This window comes from Tympanuchus pallidicinctus, unplaced genomic scaffold (assembly GCF_026119805.1).
Source record: "Tympanuchus pallidicinctus isolate F22 unplaced genomic scaffold, pur_lepc_1.0 scaffold12, whole genome shotgun sequence".
Classification (NCBI taxonomy): domain Eukaryota; kingdom Metazoa; phylum Chordata; class Aves; order Galliformes; family Phasianidae; genus Tympanuchus; species Tympanuchus pallidicinctus.
The window spans coordinates 5693901-5714774 of NW_026294637.1; the positions used below are offsets into that span (position 1 = coordinate 5693901).

Consider the following 20874-nt stretch of genomic DNA (forward strand, 5'->3'; position numbering starts at 1 on the left):
TGAAATTTCACTCCCGGTCGAAACTTGGCTCGGTTCAGCAGAAGAGAGGCTGGAAAGGGGCGGACGCCGCGGCTGCAGGTGTGAAAAGCAAAAGCCCTTTTTACAATGAGCTCTTATAACTCGGGAGAAATGGTTTCAGTGCCTGCGCTGTGCCCCGCTGGGGACTCGGTGTGAACGGGTGGAGGGGAAAAAGCAAAGTGAAGCAGAGCCCATCGCATCGCAGCTGGGGAGAGGGGGAAGGAGCAGAGAATGCCACCAAAGAACAGGGAACATGGAAAGGGGAATTGTCCCAATAAAGGGTCAAAAAGAGGACTGTGTACCCACGGAGATCCCAAAGAGCAGGAGGTTGGATAAACATCACACCCATCCTGGATGGAAACCAGCGAGGAAATGGCACAGCTTCTCCTGATCAGGTGGAAATTCCCATCCAAAGGGGTTTCCGAGTCTGGATCAACCCCTCCTCTATCACCTGAGGCTGCAAAATTACATAAAAGAGCTGAGAAGAACAACTTGGACATGCTTATTGCTGCACGGTGAAAACACCCATCCTGGCATGCAGAGAAGGGTCCCACAATCCTGTGACAGCCCCAGTTTTCAGCACCCACCGCATTGCATCCAGTCTGGCACAGTTCTGAAAACCTCAGGAACACTTTTTAATATACAAGAATCAAAAGTACAGCAGTTTTACAATGTAGGAAAATTTAATACATACTATATAAACAACATATTTACATCAGAAATCACTAGGACAGTGGCATTTTTTTTTTTTTCCCACAAATATAAATTAATATTAATTACTGTTTTTTTAGTCAACAGGTTTAAAAGACTTTTACAGTAAGAGTCCTTCTCTCCCTGGAGGGAGGTGGAGGTGGGGAGGAAATGAGTGAAAGCAGAAAAATAGTTGTGTGGGGGTCACTTAAACTGTTCACGTGAGGGACCTCAAAGAGCCACCTCGGTTGGGCACCGCACAGCCTGTCTGCTCTGCAGGACTCCGTGGGCTGAACTCACAACATTTCCCAGGGCTCAGGCTGAAAAACGTTCTTCAGAAGACAAACGGATGAACAAACGAATGAACGAACCAACAAACACACAAATGAACAAACCCAACACATTGCTACTTTTTCCTGCAAAGAGGAGAGAGGAAACCCCACAGCTGGCTCAGAAGGAAGAGCTGCACCAGGTGCTGACACAGATACCGCAGTGACGTTTATGGCTGTGGATCTGTCCTCTCCAATGCCACTCACACCAAGCGACTACGTCTGGTCCCTATTTAGAGGGGATAAAATGTGTGCACGCACACCTGGGGAAGACTTTCCCTGCAGATTTCCAGCCGCATGAACGTGCAGTCCAGTGAGGAGCCATCCACTGTGAGTGAGCAAAACCAGGGGACTGTTCAGTGGCAGAACCATGTGACAGTGGGGACCACACTTTGCCAGCTACAGCAAAGCTTTTGCTGTTGCACTGGTTTCAAGAAAGAAAACCCAAACCACCTCATGCTTGGAATCTGGGACAAACAGAACCCTTCGTGCACGGGCACAGAAGTGCCTCTTGTTGGAAGCTTGAAGTTACCCTGCACCAACCATAACACTGGTCTGGCCAGTATTGCCTCTTGCTACGATTTGTATGGCACAAACTCTCCATCACGATAGCACCACTGTGTGAACATGAAAAGAGCTCCTTGCCTCTGTGAGGTTTCTTCCAATTTTACTTTAAAAGCTAATACCTCTGAAAAGAAAGGACCTCTTTGTAGAATACCACAGCAAGTGCAATCACAGCTTAGTGAGAAAGGCAGCAGCAACGCGTTGCCTCAACGCCTCTGGCACGGCGTGGACACGTGGGGGTTAGTGTTGATTTGTGTGCGCTTTCCAAAGCGCCTGGAGCAGGAAGGCCAGCCCTCAACACCCCTCAGACTATCAGGGAAAGGACATCACAGCTTATTAAGGTCATATACTGGCATCTTAACAGAGCCTCAACTTCTGCCCCCCACCAAGAAGAGCAGCCTGGAACGGCCTGATCTTTAATACTGAACTCTGGGAGACGAAGCATCCGCAGACACCACGCTTTGGGCAGCCTGGCTGTTGAGAGAGCCTTGTTCTTTGCAGGGATGCAGTTCTATTGACAAAGACCACACTGGCTTCTGATCAGCAACCCATGCAGAACTGCTCCCCACACTGCCGGCTGGACACTGTTCTGTATCATTTGCAATGACTCCAACACTTGGAGGAATGTTTGCTCTGCCCGCTGAGCTGGGCTTGCAAACCCCTCTTCTCCCTCTGCCACGCTGGGCCTCTAAAACACCTGCACCAGGAATTTTTAAGTACCAAGTCCTGAATTCCTCTTTTTTTTTTCTTTTCCTCCTCACTTAAGTGCTAAGCCCGCAGGCACATCTCCAACTTGGACTGCTGAACGGTGGCAGAAAGGTGACAGGTGACCATTCCCAGACAGAGATCAGCTCACAGCACTGCCATTCAACTCTGTGCTACCACCCCTTATCTGTTAGTTGTAGTATAGATTTGTGATCACCTTTTTGTGAAGCACAGAGAGAAATGACTTGCCCAGAATTAAGAGCTTCAGGGTCCCCAGATGCCAAGAGCCATCTCTTGTCCTGCTCCCAGCCAGCACCTGTGTTAATTCCTGGATATCCAAGCTGCCCATGTCAGGAGAGAAGAGGGGTCTTGTTCCGAATTCCTGTGCCCTGTCCATGAGGAAATACTGCTCTCACCCTAGTTTCTTTCCTACTTGTTGGAAGTGAAATAACCCTTTGCTACACAAGAAGTCTGCCTTTTTTCACATATCTCAGAGTCTCCCAGAGTCAAGATTTGCTGATTCCAGCCCTGGATCCCCCTCTGCTCTTCTGTGGCAGTGGACACAATGGCAGACAGAGCAGAGCCAGTTTCTTGAAATGGATAAAGACACGAGAAATGATAATGAGTCCAAAAAAATGATGGATTGTCACCAGCATGGATCCAACTCCTTTGGAGTCACTGTAGGGACACAGAGTTCCTCTTTCAACCAAGCCCTTGTGACAACAACAGCTTGGATGCTGAGGGAATCTCCTATCCCTCCTGGAAAATACCATCCATTGACCTATGCTGGTTACACACAAAGCCCAGCCCAACCAGTTTATCCCCAGTCCCAAAGCAGCATCTGTCACGTAACATCAAGACCACGCAGGCACACAGCCTTCTGGCACAATCCTAAGCAGCACTGATCCGCCTTCTCAGTTTTGAGGAAACACTGTGGCTGAGGAAAATTCACCATGTGTCCGTCGGATTGGGGAAAACAAACCAAAGAAAAAGAATGAGGCAAGTCTGTTTCCAACGTTCAATGAGAGAAAGGGGGGGGAACAAAATGGGAACCCAAATTAGAACTGAGTCTTCCTCCACCTGCTCCTCCAAAATCCTCCTTGACCCAGCAAGATGATAGCAGCATGTTCAGAGTTTCTGGTTGTTGCATCCAAGTCTTTCCAGATGTGTTTCCCCCCCTTCTCAGTCGCTTTACGTTTTCCTAATGTTCCAGTTATAGTCTGGATTGTTTTTCTGTTCTAGCGACCTATCCAGAGGCGACCTGTGATCGAGAGGCGACTTGGAATCATGAGGAGATTTCTGAGAGGGGGGCGAGCGAGGGTCCGACACGGAAGGGTGAGGTGGAGGAAGGGGCTGTTTGTAGTCTCCCGGTTTGTCTGTGTGGAAGGACCGGTAGTGGTCCGAAGGTCCTTGGCCATGGTACCCCATGGGCGGCCTGTGATCAGACATCCGTCGGAAATCCTGCTGGTGGTAATTCTGAGGCCTGAACTCGTCGGATCGTCGGCGCTTGGAGTCGTGGTGGTGCCTGCGGAGAGAAAACGGGTGGATGGAGGTCAGCTCCCCAAGGAAAATGGCACTGAGGGACGTGACTTAGTGGGCACGGTGCGATGGGGTGACGGTTGGACTGGATGTTCTTACAGGTCTTTTCCAACCTTAACGATTCTAAGAAAGCTTGTCCACGGTGGCTGCGTGCACTGCTGCAAACCCCTGCCAGCCTCCCTGAGAGGAACTACAATTACCTGTCGTAGTAATCCCGGTGGCCTCTGTGGTCTCGGTCACTGCTGTACTGTTCGTACGGCCTCTTGCGGGAGAGGTTATTTGGTCTGTAGTTCCCAGAGCTGCGGTGCGGCTCTCCACGAGATCGCCGGTCCCCATAGTGGTGGTCCTTGTACCAGTGCTGCTCGTATTGGTGATGCCGCTCCCCGCCCCACATCTGGTTGCTGTTGCCACTGTAGCTGAACTTTCGATCTCGTTGCCACTCTCCTCGGTCTGCAATGAGGAAAGCAGTGAGAAGTGCGTTTAATTTTAAGCCTAGTACTTCTTTGCTCAATCCTCAAACAACTGATAACCTTTTACTGTTGCTCCTTTCACTTTTTCTTCCCTGAATTATACGGATCTCATTTTATTTCTTGTATTTCCTCACCATTATTCTAGCTAATCTCATTCTCTCCTGTTTTTTATACTCTCTCCCCACACTGTTATCATGTTTTCTAGTCCAGCAGTAAGGACAGCATTCATGTACGTTCCATCCCATCACCTTCAAACCTGAGCAGCCACAGCCTGTGTCCAAGAGCAAACAGCCACTAGGTTAGGAGGAATGGTTGCTTCTGGTTTCCCAGCACTCACCTGTGTTGCTGAAGTGTCTCTTGGGGGGATGGCCGTAGCTTTCACGTGGGTGCCCGTGCATTTGCTGCTGGGCGTGGGAAGGGGGCATGTGGAGCTTCTGGGAATGAGGATTGTGAGGCACGTGAGACTGGGCCATGGCAGGATCGCGGCTGGAGCCCGAAGGCTCTGGGCGGAACGGCTTCTTCACGCTGGGCATGCTGGCCATGTCCTCCTTCTTTTTCTGCTCCTGGAAGGGGTAAGAGAGTTATAACTCAGCTGCTCTTCGACCACAACTCAGATCACGTGAGCGGCGGCTCAGTTTGTCAGGCCCTGGGCTGGAGATCCCCCGTTTTGTGGGCCACCCACCTCCTTGTGAAGCAGCTGTGCCCAAGTGTGGGCAAGTGCAACAAGTGGTAAAGAAAGCACCCAGAGGAAAGGCACTTCACATCTCACCTCCTCTTCCTGCGACCTTTTCTTATGAGCCATCTTGTAGAGTTTGTGCAGTTTTCTGGCATCAAATTCTGTGAACTTTGACACAAATATCCATAGGTTCCTGGAAGGACATGAACTTTTTCTGTTAATTGCTATGTGAGCTGTTCAACTGCCATCTGCTTTCAAACCAACACCAAATCAGTTCTGCCCTCTAAGGAAAACAGTCACATTCCAGCTCAGGACAGGATGTTTCAGGAGAGTTGGAACAAAGCCCTTCGAAGTAGAATAACTGTTTTGCACTGGTTTCTCTAAACTAGCTCTGAAATCAATTTAAATGAAACCAGCACAACTTGGAAACAAAACCCTCACCAGAGGCTGATCAAGGTCTGAATAGGCTACAGAACATGAGGTTTCTCTCACATTCAGTAAGAGGCAAATAGCACACTCATCCACACAAAACCCAGCAGCCAAAGTGCCCTTTTGAAATATCACAGATCAGCAAAGGAAAACAAAATGATCCCTCACCTTCTCCATAGCTTGATAAGATCCTGGTCGGTGTAGGCTTTAAGGCACTCAGAGATGCGGTCCCCAATTTTTAGGAGGCAGTTGCGTGTGTGCTCCAGCTGTTCCTGAACCGTCAGTCCCTTATCAGGCTTATCAAGTTGTTTCAGTGCTTTTTTCACTGGTCTCATCCTTTCCTTGCACTTGAGAAAGAAACAGTAGAAAGTGATTCACTTGGCAAAGGGCTCTGCACTGTTCCCTGGTTAATCAGAGCTGAAAGAAGTTCATTAGCATGAGGTATTAGCTTTATCTAACCGTTAGGCAAGGAGAAACCATCTCTGAAAGCAGCAATTCGTTAGACGTGCTGCAGAAAATAATCAGGAAATGATGAGTCTCTCCATCTGTGCCGTCCCCTCAGTCTTTTGGAGGTGAACAATTTGCTTTGCAAACAGTAAAGGCACACGGGCTGATCCCAGGACAGGCAGGGAAGTGGAACTGAGCATCGACACGCTGAACGAGCAGCCCCAGCTGAATTAGTGCTCTCAATGGCCTCCCTGTCCATCCCAGCCTGTGTTTGCTTTAATCTATTGCTTTTATTAAGACTGGGAGACACGAGATGGAAGCATCACCTTTTCCTATTGGAGCCATCAGCACTTTGCACAGGCAGTACATCAGACAGGTTTCCACTGCCTGACTGGACCTTTCACGCACCACAGAGGGAAAATAAAAGGGGAAAAAAAAAGCCATAAAGATAACATAGGGCCTACAGGGAATACACAGATTTGAAAATAGAGAGATTTCAAAGTACGGAACTGTTTTTAAAAACTGATACTTCAGCATTTCACTATGTAAGTCAGACAAAGAAGCATCTGTCACAACAGCTAGGCTATTTTTACAAGCCTTGCAGGCACGTTTGCTGCCAGAGCATTTACAGAGCTAGGGATGTGCTTACACAGCTCCAACAACTGCATACCAACTACAGCCATACAAGGTCACTCTTGAAGTCCCCCTGTATTCTGCCACCTAGAGCAGCCCCCAATGGCTCCCTGGCCCCTACAGCAGACAAGACTGCCACATCAGGCTGCTGTATCATCTGTGACTCAGGCTGCCAAGTGAGCAGTGGGAGTTTATTCTTCCAGTACTTGAAGGGAGCACATAAAAATGATGGGGAGTAACTGTTTACATGGGTTGATAGTGATAGGATAAGGGGGAATGCTTATAAAGTAAGAGAGGGGAGATTTAGGTTAGCTATTAGGAGGAAGCTTGTTATTCAGAGGGTGGTGGCGCATTAGAACAGGCTGCCCAAGGAGGTTGTGGATGCCCCATCCCTGGAGACATTCAAGGCCAGGCTGGATGTGGCTCTGGGCAGCCTGGTCTGGTGGTTGGTGATCCTACACATGGCAGGGGGTTGGAACTGGATGATCTTTGAAGTCCTTTTCAACCCAGGCCATTCTATGATTCTGTGATATGATCAGCTGAAGAAGACAGCTTTCTGAGCTTTGAAATTTCTTCCTGTTGAGGTGCCATGTACAGCAGCTGCTGGCGGGCACAGAGGACAACCCTTGCTGGGCAATCTCTTGGGCAGGGTTGTTCTGTCATGCTGCCAGGCCAACTAGAAGAAATTGGTGTGGGGCTCTATGAGGAGGGTCTCTCCTTGCTGAAGTGGATTTACAGATCAGTGCTGACACCCAAAACACACCCTCGGATAAAGTACAAGCACACACTGGCTTACTGGGAGGCTCTGCCATTATCATCCCATCTCCTGAAGAAATACTCACTATGCTGAATGTTTCTTGGTCCAGATCATCATCCTCATCCTCTCCAATAGGGACTGGTTCACTCCCCGCTGTAATGTGGACGGGACCTTGCGATCTCTTCCCTTTACTTCCAGATTTGGCTTCACCACCTTTAGGCTTTACGAGGACAAATTACATCACATGATGAACCAGTCTGCAGGACCCCAAGTGATCCAAGTAACAGCCTGCACACTATTGTTACTGGCAGTCGTTAAACCCTGGGCACAGCTCCTACAACTTTCCTCCCAAGATTTCAAACTGTTCTGCTATAAGGCCTCTGTTTAGCTTTATGTCATCCCTGAGGGAGCAGAGGGAACTAAAAGCCAATGTTTTGGACCTGAATATTATGGTTATACTCACAAAGAGAAAAAACAGCATTGGAGAGGTGAAGCTAAAGAATATATGCCCCTTGCAAACAGCCTAGACTAGTCTCACGCCTGTGAAGACTTGCAACTTCACATAGCATCACTAGCCCTCAAACTAGCTGTTCTGGAAAGCAAACTCACATTTAAATTAGGTGTAATTTTTTACTTATATAGTTTATCTGTAGTCAGAACCACACGAAGCATCACTGGAAAGCAAACTGTCTCCTGCATACACAGTGAAGCTCTCTGGTTTGTACTTGTGACCTCAGTGTCAAAACACAGTGAGCACACAGCACACACCTGCCCACTGGGCAGGCACATCAGGTAATCATTCCAGAACCTTTTACTTCTCTTCCAATCTGAATTCAGCCTAAAGGCAGTCGTACCCAAAATTCAAGGGACATTTTAGCCTATGACATACCATTGGTGTTGAAAGACTGATTCTGATGGGTCCTGAACAGTCACAAGGTTAATCCAGTCCTGGCAGAATGGTCTGCTAGGTTATTTGGGGCGAATTTAAATTAGAGAGGAATGCAGACAAGTAGCTGCCAATCCTGTGATAAATCACAGCTGAACATAACTTTGAACTGAGTGCTCTGTGCTCTGCACCCTTTCTTCCTTAACACCAGCTATTAAGCCACGCTGCTGTCACAGGACAGCTATACTTTACACACAGTCCAACAAAATCTTTTCTTCCTTTTTGCTCCTTTTTCACAAGGCTTAGGATTTGTTGCCTTTTCCACTCCTTAGTGCAATTCTACACACTAAGGAGCTCAGCAGGGCTGCAAAATGGATAAGGTCTCACCCCAGTATTTTATTAATGACTCTTCACTCTGGGCCTTTAATAGGACTCACAGCCTACCCCTCTGCTCAGGCTTCCCTGTCTCTTAAACTGCTCACGAGAGTATTGCATACCTTCTCTTTCTTTTCTTTTGTCTTCTTTTTCTCTTTATCACTTTCCTTTTCTTTCTTAGTGCTTGTCTGTTTTTCCTTGTTCTCTTTGTTCTCTTTCTTCTTCTGTTTCTTTTTCACTGGGCTCTTGTCCAAGCCATCATCCTAGAAAATCAGTCACGGCACAGTCAAAGCTGGAGTCCTTCACCTCACATACACATTCTTCCATAAAACATGCATCTTTGAAAAGCAAGCATTTGTTGAGATCCATCCAGATTTGTCCTCACACCTCTTTAACCCGACAGCAAGATCGGTGCTACAATCCACCCAAACAACCTTGAACAAGAAGGCATAAAAATTATACGAGCCCCTGGCAGACTTCAGATAAGCACCACTTTCCTATGCCAGTTGTGCTGGAGAACACTCAGTCCATAAGGCAGATACTGATCAGAACATGAACAAAAAGCCTTAGACTACAAGCCAAACCACTCAATGACAGAAGGTTTTCTAAGCAACAGTGTGACCTTGGTAAACTCCAGCTTCACCACTGACTGATATACTGAAAAGGAGAAGGAAACAATTCTTCTTTTTCTTCTTTATAAGGGCAACAGATTTTGTCCTGAGACCACCTTTCCTGCAGGTCAGCACGTGGACGTGTGGCCCTTCTAGCATCCTCCCCAAAGCACCACAAGTACCGACCTAAAAAAGCAGGTGGTAAAAGGCACTTCTTCCACCTCAACACCTGTGCTATTTTTTTTGTCAGCTTGCTAGTCTCTTGTGGGAATGCACTCTATAGCTCCTCTTGACTCCACAGGACATTTGCCAGGGGTGCTTCTCAACTTGAGTTTCCATAGTAACAGTACAGCTCAAGGAAACCTGCTATCCAAGCTGACTCACCTTGACTTCACCTTCTTCTGACTGGTTGTCTGAGTGCCGAGGAGGGGAGAGTTCGTTCCCATGCTCATCTTTGACTTTGGGAGCCTTGTTCTCTTTCTTTATTCGTGGTTTCCTCTTCTTTAGCTTGCCCTGGAGAGAAGACAGAACAAGTCAGAGCAAGCAAATACCTTCAGCTGCTTCCTAGAGGCATAGCCCATCTCCTGAACAGCTGCAGGTCCTGCAGGGTGCCAGGATGCCTGAGAAACCACAGGAAAGCTTGGCGGACCACATACAAAATTAGACAAACAAATATCAGCCAGAAAGAGGAATTGCTTGTGAAATTTAAGAGGCCAAGGGAATATCTCAAACATCTATAGACTGGTGTATATGGACCAGTGACAGTGAGGTAGCAAGGATGAACACTACCCAATTCCCACTGACACCAGGTATTCTGTGCATGTTTACCAGAGCATATCACGATGCAACTTCCATGTGGGAAAAAAGGAAAGCAAAAAAAATATATGTTGTTTTTTTTTTTCTAAGACAATTTACGTTCTGTTTGAATAGCCTGAAGTGCCCCTTGCTGAGAATCGAGGGAGTTTTCAGCACACAGACTTGTTTATTCCATCACCTCTCAGAAATAGCTTACTAAACAGGGCATGAGGCATCCTGCTCTCCCTCAGTGGTGTGCACTCAACTTGCAGAGTTTTGGGTTTTTTTTCCTAAGTGACAAAAGTTGAAAATCTAGCATTAGAGCATTAGGAGTTAGAGTGCCATACTGCAGTCCTTTGGTAATTGCAGTAACTAATTACTTGTCCCCCACCAATTATCACTTCAGCATCGCAAAGCAATCAGACAGCAGACAAGCCAATATGCTTTCATGTAGGACAGACTCAGTGACCTAGTCACACGAGCTTGACTCCTACTAGCAACCAACCCCTCGTCCTGAAAAGCCCTGAGCCAAGCAGCTGTGTCTCACCTCTTCCCCATCTTTCATGTTTTCTTTCTTCTCCAGATCCTTCTTCAGCAGTTTCAGTAGATAATCCACTCGGGTCTGGAGCTGTTTTCCCTGAGGTTTCTTATCTGTCTCAACAGGTAGGATCTTTGATAAAGAAGAAAAAATATCTACATTTACATGTACATATCAAACCTTGGCAAAAGAACTACACACTGGCACAACTCCTTTCAGGTGCAGCAAATGGCTGGAGATGCTGCACCTTCTAGGGGGAATGACAAAGCTCAAGCATTTCCACCAACCTCACACAGAACTTCACACAGACTCCCCCTGTCTATCCATAAGCAAAGCACCAAGCAAGAGCTGGGGCATTTTGCAGGAAAAAGGATCCCAAGGCAGCAATCTAGATTCTCTACAATCTTCGATGTGCAAAGAAAAAAAAAAAAAGCCCTGCAAAATGCAAGTACTTGCATTGCAGTACTGAGTCCACTCACTTTGATTCACTAGACTCTCTCGTGACAGCCTTGTCAGAGCAGCCTTGTCCCCTCTGATGGCCTCAGACACTGGTAAAGCAACTTTTATTGGAAAACAAGGCTGCAAGGCACTGCTTTGTGGAGGACGTATTTCAACTTACCAGCTAAGGTTACTACTGGATGGTGTGTCTCAGGAAACTGTAAAACTCCTTTTCTGAAACTTCACATAGGAAGGATCTCAACCACAGTCTGATCTTTGCTAAAAGCACTAGAGGGGATGTCGTGGTAATGAAGCATATTGGCAGCCAAGTGTCCCAGTGTTCCTCAGTCCAGTGCTGCAGTGCACACTCCTTCCACGGTGCTGACACAAGGGACGGCTGCTTAGTTGTAACCAGGTTCAACGTGGCCCTTAAAAAGAGCTCTTGTGGGAATGACTGAGGAACAGAGGAACTAGACAGAGGCTTTCCAGCTGGCTTTGCTGTTGCAGCCACTCATGGAACTACACCCTCGAAGCCAACACAGACCACTCCTGACATAAGCAGTGTAAAATCTGTGAAAAACAGCTTCCAAACAGAAATTCAAACTCAGCTCCTCGTGAGACACTCGAGGAAATATAAGTCACAATTATGCAAAGCACTCTCTATACTGTGCATGGAACCACATATGTCAGCATTACTATTTTCCTCCTGCATCATTTCAGTGTGGCGCATATGGGACTGTTCAAAGAAGATTTACTGCCAATCAAATCAGACAACTCTGCTTTCCATCAAGCATGCAGCATTCCACAGAGGTTGCCGTTTTCCTTGTTATTATTTATTGTTATTTTTGGACTGGCTACAAACAAACATCTGTTTCTGGACTAAATCAAATGTGTTCTCTACGAAGACTGTAATGGACCCAATATAAGCAACATGCAAAACCACCTACCTTATCAGATAACTTCAATTCCGGATCTGTTTTAATTAGTTCCCAGTTTCCATAACCATGCTCGTAAATTCCCACTAACAAGCGAGAATCTTCCTCCACTCCCCAGTCTACATCAAAATGGGCAGCTTTGACACGGCACGTCAGGCGGTACCTGAAGGCATTGCAAACATGAGCTGCTCTTAATGCTGCAGGGCTAAAGCAAATCCACATATCTAGGCTAGTTTCTTTCCACTACAAAATCCAAATTCCCCGAGCCTCTTTCTGTGTTGCCCATTTAGCCCTTCACACTCACTTCTTCCTTTCCTCTGGGTCTGCAGGGATGGATTTATGCAGCATTTCAAACTCCTCTTCATGCTGGATGATGGATTTCACATTCACTTGGACACCAGAGATCTTGATGGTAGGACCTCTTCTTTTCCCAGGTCCTTTCCCTGCTTAGTAACAAAACACAGCAACTAGGAATGGATGTTTTTGTGTGGAAAAAAACAATGCCTAGACAGACACAGAGATCAACACCTTACTCACAGTTTCTTTAAACAAAATCTGCTAACGTAGGTTCCCAGTATAAGTTATCATTATCAATTCACTTAGATCTGCAACTGAAGCATCCCTCACCTTAAAAATACATCTAAGTATGCTGGAGCGTTGCTTCAGAAGTTTTACACATCAGAAGCAGCAGAGACCTTGTGGGAAATCCAGCCCTGCATCCCCAAATCCCTGTGTATCTCCGTTGGCAACAGCTGCCTGGTGGAGATGGGATGATTTAAGAAGCTGCAATGTGGGATGGCCACCCCGTTCAGCACCAAGGGAATGGCTTCTCATCATCTTATCACCAAAAACATTCTAACTGCAGCAATGCTCTCACTTACTTTCACCTGGGTTTTCTTTCAGCTGCTCCTCATACTCCTGCATTGCTGACACACAGCTGTTGTGGATGAGTTCCCCTAAACGCTTCAGATCAGCCACAGACTTATCCACCAGCTCAGCATCCCTGGCAATGCACTCCAGCCTGGGGAAGGGGAAAAACAAATTGCAAGTTTTATATTTTATGTAGCATTTCTTATCCCAGTCGCTCCCTGAGCAATTTGATTGTCAATGAATGCTGTGTGTGTAGGAAGGTGTGAAACCTTCATGAGTGGGACTGGCACAGGTTTTAGTCCTTTTTTCAGTTCTGACAACTGCAATCCAGTGTAGATGTAGCGTAACAGAGCCAGTCCTTCATCTTCTTTAGTGTTAAAGCAAAGGTGAGAACTGTCCATCTGTGGCACAACCAGCACACTGACTGTCCAGTGTGCTTTTATGCCCCCCTCCTCAGTGCTGCCTTAGCTCCATTTGGTGGTCAAAAGCTGCCATCTGCTGTCTCTTTTGCCTGGCTGAATTTCACAACATCGAGGCCCATACAAACCTTGCATTTCACAACCAAAGAGTACAACCAGCTGAAAAAACAGTCATTTCTCAGACAACACACGCAAGGATTCCTGCTCTGGCTCCGAGACCTCAGTCAGGGTGCCAGCTTAGCAGACCCACCACATGCACACGTCTCCTTTTATTCATGCTGGGGCACAGCACTGGGCTGTGCAGACCCAGAGTTGGGGGCAATGTCTTTCCCCACATCCCTTCAAGAGGGAGAAAGATGCTCCACATTCAATCTGGAATTTACGCAGGTTGCTCTGAAAGTAATGCCTCCTATTTATTTCCATGGAAACAACAGATATAAAGAGCACAGCAACACCATTTGACATTGCAAATCCTCAGCTACAGAACACTGTTCTTCAGCACTGTCACAACCATTAGCTATGCATTTTTGCCAGCAAAGAAAAAGAGCTTGCATGTCATGCTTGTAAAAATCTGCACCAGTGGAGGTGCACAAAGTTTCACAGCTGTAATTGCTAGGAGAACATTGCCATGCAGTCCATCTTTCATCAGCCTGTACAGATGGAAGTCAGAAGGTGCCAAATCCAGACTATACAGTGGGTGTGGTAGGACAGTCTAGCCAAGATTGGCAATGTGCTCCAATACCACCAAACTGGCACAGGGCCTGGCGTTATCCCTGTCTTCTTCTCTGGCCTGACTCAGGAATTTTGAGCCTTCAGCTTTGTCAGCACTGCAAAGGAGCAGTCAGAGTTGATGGTTTGTCTGGGCTCCAGGAAATCCAGAAGGATCACGCCTTTCCTCTCCCAAAAGACACTGCACATCCCTTCATCCACTGAGGCCTTGTCTTGAAATTTTTATTGGATGGAGAATTTCCATGTCAACACACCGTGGCTGCTGTTTTAACTCCAACCCACAGTGGTGACACCAGTAACAATGTGATCCAGTAAACTGTCACCTTCAGCCTTGTATTGATCCAGTAGGTCCTGGCAAACTTGCATACAGTGTCCTTTCTCTGTGAGCATTCCAGTACCCACTCTGCACAAACTCTGTGATATTCCAACATTACCACCATCATTTCCACTGCAACGAAGCCAGTACTCAGCTCTGTACGTAGTTCCCTCATCATAATCTCCCAGTTCATAGGAAAGTTCAACCTCTACTGCCCTACCACCAAGACCTGCCTCTGACATCAGTGGCCAACATCATCAAATAGGAGAATTCCTTTTGCAGCAGCCCTTGTAACATGTATGGAGAAACTTGACAAGTGTTTGAGGTTACATTTGCTGTTCAGACAGCTGCTCCTGCTTCTTCCAAGGCAGGATGGAAATGCCCCGAGGGCCAGATTCTGCCAGCAGCACTAGTGCTCCAGCTGCTCTTTGGGCAGCATTCATCACTGCCCACCAACTGAGACATGAAAGACCATATGGCAGCATTTGGGTTACTGGAGCACATGACAGCAAACTTGCTGGTCTCTGTGCTGTCAGGTGAGGCTGACAAACACTTATGTGTATGGCAGAGCTCAGAAACACAACATTTCCCCCATGATAACCCTTTGGAGAAAGGTCAGGTTGAGACTCACCGCTCAAGAGGCAGTCCAAACTTCTTGTAAGCCTTGATAAACCTAAGAACAAAAAAAAAAAAAAAAGGGAACTAAAGCAACTGCCATAAAACATGTGTCCAATATCACAAATATGCTTGGATATATTAATTACAGCCTGTCGTATTATCAAGCTCGCATTCCACACTGATTAGCTAAGCATCACTCAGGACTGGGGAGCTTAATCCATTAACCCCCACAAAGAGTTCTGTGACCTCAGCTGGAGAAGAACAGAATGTTGTTATGAATGTCAGATGTTTGACAGATGACAAGAACGAGGAGAGACAACTGTAGTGTAAAAAAAAAAAATAGAAGAAAGCATTAGCTCTCACCGTATGGGTAATTATTAACTTCAATTTCCAAGGATTCAAGAGGCACTAAATCAATGTCATTAGTAATTTTAAAGCTCAGGCTGTAAGTGTAACAACCTCTTGCAGAACAGCCAAACGTGGTGCAATCCATCACACAGCCTTGCAGACAAGAATTGCTATTTATGTTTACTTCTTACTTTTTATTGTGGAAATCACTGCCATTGTTAACGGCACCTTCAAGGCAAGAGTCAGGCACTGTTGCTGCAACTGAACAGTGCTGTGTGCTGGAACTAGACTCAATGGCTTCAACTAACAGATTATTTTTAAATGAGCTACTTTTTCCCTTCTTTTTTTCCATCTTTTCCTCTTTCAGCTACAGCACTTTAACTAAAACAGCTGTTATAGGTCACGTTGCAACACCTCTTTCCTCTTCAATGGTTTCAGGGCTGCATATAGGGCATCTGCCACAATGCAAAAAGGTTTAATATCTGCCTTTTAAAAATACATTTATTGGAGACAGAAGCAACGAAAACTCACAAACCCTTTTCTGTTTCTGGCTAAACCTCTGGGCACAGCCATAAGACAAAGGGCCCGAGGGAAAGGCTTGAGAAGGAGAGGAAAATATGAGAAGAAAATAATACTTTGGAATTCAGCCCCCAGCTGACTCCTGGGACGCGGTGCAGCAGAGGATACACTGTTGCTCTGATTGACTGGACCACTGCTTCTCATGGGGTTCATTCTGCCAGGCAGAGCCTGCCTTTCACTCAGGCTTAACTCATCAGGACTACTGCCAGAACAACGTCAGTACGGCCAGAGTCCTTGGCTTCTCCAGCGCTATCTCATGGCACTTAAGACTCATATGTAACCCAGAATCCACACAGATCGGGTTGGACAGCTGCCTCAGGGATGGATTCTAGGAAGGTACCAGCTTGACTGCAGCCTAAACGAAGACGTTCCAGCCCATTTTGCTCAGATGTGAATATTAAAGTCATCAGCCAGCAGCAAACAGAACTGGACAACAGCGCGGAAGCTGTTCCAAAGAACTAGCTTCATATACATTACTGATATGCTTACATCTGAACTTCTCTTAGATTACCTGGGCAGTTTCAACACCTGTGTGGGGTTTCTATACTTGTTTACTGAACCATCCCTGTTGCTCAGCACTGACCTCCGGATTTCAGCATCAGTAAATCCTTCCACAGTATCCTTTCGAACGCTCCGAGGACGTCCACGGCGCTTTGGTCTCTTCTCATCATCGGTATCATCAGTCTCACTTTCTGACCCCGATGATCTCTGAAGCCTTCTCTTAGTCTCTGCATCTGATTCACTATCATTTGTTTGAGCCTGTATGCAGCAGAAGGATAGCAGGGCTGTTTAACTGCTAATCTGCCAATCTTTTCCATACCTGCCGTGCACTGGCACTATTTTATGTTGAATCAACTCAGCACCAATCCCTGAAGATGCAGACCACGTAATCACACCAGTAAGTTTGTGCATGCTTGCCATTTCTGGCTAGCTAAGACTCCCATGGTCATCCTTCCTTTACAGCCTAGTTTCTCAACTGCATTTTGATTTACTAAGGTATAAGACCTTAATTTTCCATAGTTCTGTGCTATAGTACCCTAGGCTCCTTGGTATCTGGAGTATTTTGAAAACCAAGACACCCGTAAAGTGAGGTGCAATTCCCTTACTGCAATCACACAAATACAAAGTATCCTTCTTTAGCTTCCACTTTAAACCTTTTCCTCATCTTATCCCCAAGAAGAGCTCACAACCTCTCCAAGTCCTGTATCTCAGCAGTTTCACAGACTGCTTCCTATTGGATTCGGGGAGATCACATCACCTAAAAACAAACTTAGGAAGATGGTATCTCTTTGCTCTCAAGAGAAACATTTAGGTAAGAACAGCTACAGAACCTGAGAGAAAGAAACGTACTGAAAACCACAAACTTCAGTAGGGTCTGCAGTGATTGAGTGTAGTTATTTTGCCCTGTGCTCACTACAGGTTTTCTGTGTCTAGCCCAGCATGAGTTGTACCAAATCCAGTGTGAGCTCCTACACTGCATGACGAACCACGGGTCTAATGCTTGATGCCAACAAGAGGCCAATGTGACTCTGCGGGTCACCCCTAACCAGCTTTGGAGAAGGGGCAGAAGCACAGGAAAGCTTCCCCATAAGCACTGCCTTTGCCAGCTTTGGCCTCCAGCCCCTCAGCTCTTGGAGATATGCTGTACCTTTTTCGTTGAGCTCCGGATGCGAGGCAGCATGTAGATTTCCTCCAGTTCTTTCTGCCTTTCTTCCTCCTCCACTTTTTTCCTCTGCTCCTCGGGAATGATATCGTCCCAGTCCTTCTGGGGCCTCTCATCCAGCTCTGTCTCTTCCTCCTCCATGGTTGCAAAGTTAGCCACCTTTTATAAGCAAAGAAACGCTTTCAGAAATTCCCTCCCCTGGCAGGAATACCCCAGAGCTGTCTGCTAAGCTTCAACTTCTTCTCCAGAGGAGTTTTGCCAACGTTTCCATAATTACTATATAACTGATCCTTATGTCACTACATTCCTGGTTCTTTGCCACGTCTTTGGGCTAACAACTCTCGAGAAAGTACGTGCAGTTTAAAAAGTACTGCTGAGCCTAAGTTATCGTTTTTGTTTCCAAATTTGGTAAATTCAGCATTTTATTCACAGCCTTCAAGACCACATAAAAGGAAATGAATACCTACACATCTGCCCAGCTACTAAGTCCAGGCAGCCCCTCAGAAAGCTGCTTTGTACAGAGCACCCCTCACTGGGCCTGATTTGTTCTGTTTGTTCCTGATCCCACCGTTATGGGAAGACATGGGGAGCCACGCTCCTGCACCCCACTACAATGGTGTCTACCTTGAACTGTGACAGCAGCTCATCAGTGGCACTGGTGGACACTTCATTCTCTCGTGTTTCAGCCAAGCGCAGAATTTCATCAATGTCCATCTCCTAGCAGTCAGAAAGGAAAGCGTGTCAAAGAGAACAGAGGAACAGAAGGCTTTGAGAATAGACTTACAGGGTGCAATAGCTAAATACTGATTGTGCTGATATGTCCTAAATGAAGCTCTAACACCTGCAGGGTGTCATCAGTGAGGGGCAGGAATGAACTATCTCAAGTGGTACAAAAGCATATAAAAACAGTGATAGAAGAAAAAGAACATCAAGGCTGAGCAGCAGGGAAAATTTTCCAGCAGTGAGATGTATAAACTCTTTCCCTCAGGGGTAGCTCTGCTACTTGAGACATGAAGAGAATTGGTCAAAGCACTGAATAATAAACTCCCTAGCACTGCTGTGATGAGAAAGGAGGGAGTGACCTATTTGACTTCATTGTGCTGGCTCTAGAGTCTCCATGAGAACAATCCAAAAAGAAAGAAGCTGGAGGTGCTCAGAGGAGACACGGAGTGAAGCTTTCCTCAAGCTGTGCTATAACTAACTCAGGAATCCTAGGGAGCCCTGGGACTCTCCTGGTGACCACTGTTATTTAACCCCCAACAACAGCCCCTGATCCCAGCACCAGAGCTCTCTTCCTTCAGCTTCCTAGGACTCCCATGCACGCTATTCACCAACTTGCTCTTGTGCATAGAGAAAATACAAAGAGTGAGCAGACATAAATACATCCCCAGTGCAGACCTGCAGAGGACTACCGACAGCGATGTTATTTCTATTTCAAACTACCTGAGGCTCTGACTCTTCTCCTTCAAGCTCCTTGAAGAGATCTTCAGCTCCAAACTTCAGAATAGCTGTCAGCTCTTCTTTGTTGAAAGGATTTGAACTGCAAACAGAAAGAGAATGAAGAAGGGTTTAGAGCTGTTAAGTCAGCTGTGTCACAGCACAAAGCCATTCTAAAGTTTTTCCCATTTAAAATGAGGAGCAAGATTTCTCCTCAGCGCTCATCTCTTTCCTGCTCTGGCTTGGAGAGCTACTGTAAGGGATACAAGCCCCATCTATGGAGAGGAAATGGGGAGAGTCTGAGGTCATTGACAAAACTCTGTTCCATGCTGCCACCACGAGCTTCTCTCAGACCAGGATGGTCTCTGGTGGGAAGAGGTAAAGAAAAACAAGCAATGCATTTCAATTTCTGATCATCTTTATCTTCGATGTCCAAATTAATGATTGTGTGAGGCAAAACAGTGGAAACTCCCACTACTTATTAGTGAAAGCTCTCTTCTGCCCCATACCCAATCAAATCAGCAGATATCAGAAGGTGAAGCTGGTTATGCCACGTGCTCTATCAGATGTGTCTGCCTCCTGACACAACCACCTACTTGGATCGCCCAGAGTTGTTGTCCAGAACAGTCCGTCCAGTGGTGTCCATACGCTGGATCACCAAATGATCCAGCACCATTTTCTTCTTGGCCCTTTCAATGATCTCCTCCTCAACTGTACCCTTTGTGACCAGGCGGTAAATATTCACCTGAAGGGCAAGAGAAGAACAGAGCTATTTTCCAGGACCTGAACACACTGTGCTGACACAGTGATGCATCCCTGAGTTTCAGAGGAGACTCGTCTGCTGACACACTACTTTCATGCACAGATTTGCCTCTTTAGAATAAAGACAAGCACATTCTTTTGTCTCAGGGGGACCACTTTAAATCAGGATGCTTAACACATATCTTGTAGTGTACAAAAGGCAAAGTACAAATCTACTGAAAAAAATCGCACTAAATCCTAATGAGCATCAAACTTTCCACATCTGAAATAAAACTCTAGGAAAAAATGGATATTCTATCTAGCAATTTTTATAGGGCAAGAAAAAGCAGGACTATGTGAGGCTAAGAAACGTGGTGCCACTGATGGGGTTCTTCATTCAGAACCATGCCAGGACTAAACATCAACAGAAACATCTAGCGGTGTTGGGCTGACTTTTCGTTTCCTGACCTTTAAGTGAGTTTCCCTTGGGATAACGTTGCTCTACAACCAGGACCTGGGGCAAAAAGACCATGCTTTCACAAGTTCTAGTGATGTAGATGCTCTCTTAAATGCACACACTGAAGCCACAGAGAAAATGACTCGAGGCAACTCTTCTGACCTGCTTCTTTTGTCCGATGCGGTGAGCCCGAGCCTGAGCCTGAAGGTCATTCTGGGGGTTCCAGTCCGAATCAAAGATAACAACAGTATCAGCAGAGGCCAAATTAATTCCCAGCCCTCCAGCTCGTGTTGACAGTAAGAAACAGAAATCCTGGGGGAAAAAGCAGCAACAACTAAGTTAGCCAGCCTATCACCATGGATATAAGGTAGAAATGGTGACTATGAAGTCACACAAGGACATCGAGGGAGGCTCTGGTGCGTCCGTACTTCATTCAAAGAGAAGGAAAAGGCTGAAAGCCAAGGCACAAAGTGAGGAAGGTCAGGTGAGGGCACCTTGGAGTCACTTCTGAAGGTCAGATCACACTGCACATCAGATCCCCACGAAGGCAGCAGACAGACACGTGCTTTTGTTGTCTGCAGTCTGTTGGGGGTGAGATCAGTTCCAAACACGGGATGTTTGAGTCGCTGCCCAAAGGTACAGGGTGCCAAGACAGAATCAGGATTATCTGAGAACCCCCAGGAGAGGAGAAAGAGCAGCTTCCATGGACAGTCCTCCTCCCTTCTCTCCCACCCGCACTTCTGTCTTCTCACTTTTATTTATTAATTCCCCACCGTCACACAGCACCCTCTTCATCTCCTGTGCCAAACAAGAGCGCAGGCTCCTGGAGTGAGGACAGACATTTCCCATGGCAGGGGGATGG

The 20874-nt window shown here is 46.5% G+C and overlaps 1 protein-coding gene across 7 annotated transcripts in view; it reads right to left on the reverse strand.

Moving 5' to 3' along the window:
* Window positions 1–682: 682 nt before the first annotated feature.
* The window catches only part of CHD2 (chromodomain helicase DNA binding protein 2), a 68902-nt gene continuing 48710 nt past the window's right edge, over window positions 683–20874 (reverse strand). For 5 of the 7 annotated variants that reach the window (XM_052672323.1, XM_052672321.1, XM_052672322.1 and 2 more), the window contains 19 exons: window positions 20175–20324; window positions 19411–19559; window positions 18821–18917; window positions 18002–18094; window positions 17363–17536; window positions 16298–16473; window positions 14801–14842; window positions 12717–12856; window positions 12140–12281; window positions 11848–11998; window positions 10472–10594; window positions 9514–9642; window positions 8641–8781; window positions 7343–7477; window positions 5589–5767; window positions 5085–5184; window positions 4653–4878; window positions 4046–4295; window positions 683–3831 (listed from right to left, as the gene is read on the reverse strand). In XM_052672323.1, coding sequence (XP_052528283.1) covers window positions 3498–3831; window positions 4046–4295; window positions 4653–4878; window positions 5085–5184; window positions 5589–5767; window positions 7343–7477; window positions 8641–8781; window positions 9514–9642; window positions 10472–10594; window positions 11848–11998; window positions 12140–12281; window positions 12717–12856; window positions 14801–14842; window positions 16298–16473; window positions 17363–17536; window positions 18002–18094; window positions 18821–18917; window positions 19411–19559; window positions 20175–20324 — 2931 coding nt within the window. In that variant the 3' untranslated portion in view covers window positions 683–3497. The remainder of the gene's footprint in view (window positions 3832–4045; window positions 4296–4652; window positions 4879–5084; window positions 5185–5588; window positions 5768–7342; window positions 7478–8640; window positions 8782–9513; window positions 9643–10471; window positions 10595–11847; window positions 11999–12139; window positions 12282–12716; window positions 12857–14800; window positions 14843–16297; window positions 16474–17362; window positions 17537–18001; window positions 18095–18820; window positions 18918–19410; window positions 19560–20174; window positions 20325–20874) is intronic. The other 2 variants (XM_052672325.1, XM_052672320.1) reach the window with 1 other exon arrangement.